We start from the raw sequence: 2,240 nt of genomic DNA, 5'->3' as shown, positions 1-2,240 counted from the left end.
TTGATTAACTTGGGAAAGTGGCAGGGGATTAAGCCCCCCCCATCAGTCTGTGCTCTTACCCTGTAAGATGAGTTTATTGCATGTGATTTCATTTCTGTTTTCTTAATCATTATATACTTTAACAACTATGAATGTACATGTACTATACAACTAAAGTTTAGTAGAATTTCAATCATTATTGCTCTCTGCCCCAGATGTGTAAAACGCAACTTCCTCTTCTGCCACGTTTTTGCTCCTTTCCAGAGACAAACGACACTGGGAAGCTGAGCTGGAATACGATTGGTCCAATGACATGAAAGCCCGCCTCTGGTTCCACCCATAAGTCGCTTCTGTGGCTTTAATTGGTAGAATTAGAATAGTTACTCAGGGTTACTATGGACATTGGCTTTGCTGTTATCCAAGTGAGGACGTGACTTTTGGTCAACTTGTATCCCTATCGCTGTGAGCACAAATAGATAGCAGTGCTCACCTCGTTTATGTTGTCATAATTACAGCTCATCTGGTTTGTTAGTTCATCACTGAAAGACCCGCTTTGGAGCGTTAACGAAGCAATGGCCCAGAGAAAGAATCCCAAAACCCACTCCAAGAAAGGTCAGTACCCTTATGTTGCACGATTCTCTGAGCCTGGAGCGTGCCTTTGTGTCTTCTATGCATATTTACATGTCGTATTATGCAATTTAATATTGTTTTCCTTACTGGCAAAACGCAGAGTAGAACAAAACCGAAAATGTTTTACGAAACGTTTAATTACATTCTTCATTCCGTCTAACATCCCAACATAACAGGCAACATAAACTACTCCTGTCTCTGTTCATTCACTAATGTTCTCACGAATTTCTTCAGGCAAAAAGTGCGTCATGCTGGGCGTCTACACGTAGTGTGAACCAGCAATTAAACAAGCATTTTATTGAAGTGGATGCAGTTTGCGTATTTTACCTGTGCCGACGTGAGAGGTGTTTTTCATACGCTCGTACACATGTTACACAATCTGTTTTCTTAGGTGTTTGCTTGGGAACTAAACAAGATAATACAAAATTGGCTAAGTTTTAAACAGAGCCTGGTTTCATGTTGTGATGCAAGAAAACTGGGCTAGTTTATAGCCATTTTTGCTAACTGTCAAAATGCCCCGAATATAGAGGACTCGATCTGTTACAAGTTAACTAAATGGTTAAGTTTAAATGAAGGGATATTCTGTATGTTTCTTGTCCAGCGGTAGCATAGACATAGCCGTGTAAATGACGCTAAGCTAACCTAGCTAGTGATGGCTCGCTAACACTAGCTAACAAACACTTAACTTTTCATAGACAGCACTTTGTGGTTGATATTGCTGTGTCATTTACGTATTCTTTGCCAGACCCAGCGGTAGACCCACTTTACCCTCACCTTATTTATACATCTATACACCTGAGAGGCTTTCAGGTTAGTCCATCAGTGCTGTCCCAGTCTGTCTCTCAGTTAACAAACTAGAAAGAAAATTTCCCCATTTGAATGGGGCAAGATTTTCAAAACAAAGCTAAATTTCCCCATTTGAATGGGGCAAGATTTTCAAAACAAAGCAAAATATTTTAGAAAACTTCTGAATAGAAGCATGAATAACTTTGAGGAGCTGAACATTTTGATAGCTGAAAGTACAGTGGGTACGGAAAGTATTCAGACCCCCTTAAATTTTTCACTCTTTGTTATATTGCAGCCATATGCTAAAATCATTTCAGTTCATTTTTTTCCTCATTAATGTACACACATAAAGGCCTAAAAACCATCATAAAGCCTCATCCGGTTCTTTCAAACCAGGAACTCAGAGGGACGACTCAGACCACTTGAGTATATAAAAAATATAACCGTGCTGGTTTATTCAAAGAGTCACAGGCAAGCATTAACACTCCAAGTCCAGAGATCTTCCAACCCCAGGCTGCCCAAGCAGCCCGGAAGCAGCAAGACCCCGAACCACGCATTGCTATACAATATTAATCCTTTCTGGGCTGTCGAACCGTGACGTCACCTGATATGCCAGCTTGGCAGCTGAGCAGAGCAGTAGACAAAACATGAAGAAAATAATGTGTGTGGCTGTTGTTTTCGTGGTGTGTATCTAAAACAATTTGACATAACATTACACATTAAGACAAATATTATGGTTACTTTTACCGTCATAATAACATTCGTCCCTGACTGCCGCCTTTCTCTGATTTTTAACTAACCTTGCATTTAACATCCTGAGGAGACATCCTGGCTACACTAAACAT

The 2,240-nt window shown here is 40.2% G+C and overlaps 1 protein-coding gene across 6 annotated transcripts in view; it reads left to right on the top strand.

The window, feature by feature from the left end:
• Positions 1–340: 340 nt before the first annotated feature.
• unm_hu7910 (un-named hu7910) overlaps positions 341–2,240 on the top strand; it is a 34,020-nt gene continuing 32,120 nt past the window's right edge. For 3 of the 6 annotated variants that reach the window (XM_020621867.1, XM_020621870.1, XM_020621868.1), the window contains exon 1: positions 341–591. In XM_020621867.1, the coding sequence (XP_020477523.1) occupies positions 552–591 (40 nt within the window). In that variant the 5' untranslated portion in view covers positions 341–551. The remainder of the gene's footprint in view (positions 592–2,240) is intronic. The other 3 variants (XM_020621869.1, XM_020621871.1, XM_020621873.1) reach the window with 1 other exon arrangement.

Source organism: Monopterus albus, unplaced genomic scaffold, assembly GCF_001952655.1.
Source record: "Monopterus albus unplaced genomic scaffold, M_albus_1.0 scaffold269.1, whole genome shotgun sequence".
NCBI classification, from domain to species: domain Eukaryota; kingdom Metazoa; phylum Chordata; class Actinopteri; order Synbranchiformes; family Synbranchidae; genus Monopterus; species Monopterus albus.
This window is presented reverse-complemented; position numbering and strand designations above follow the sequence as displayed.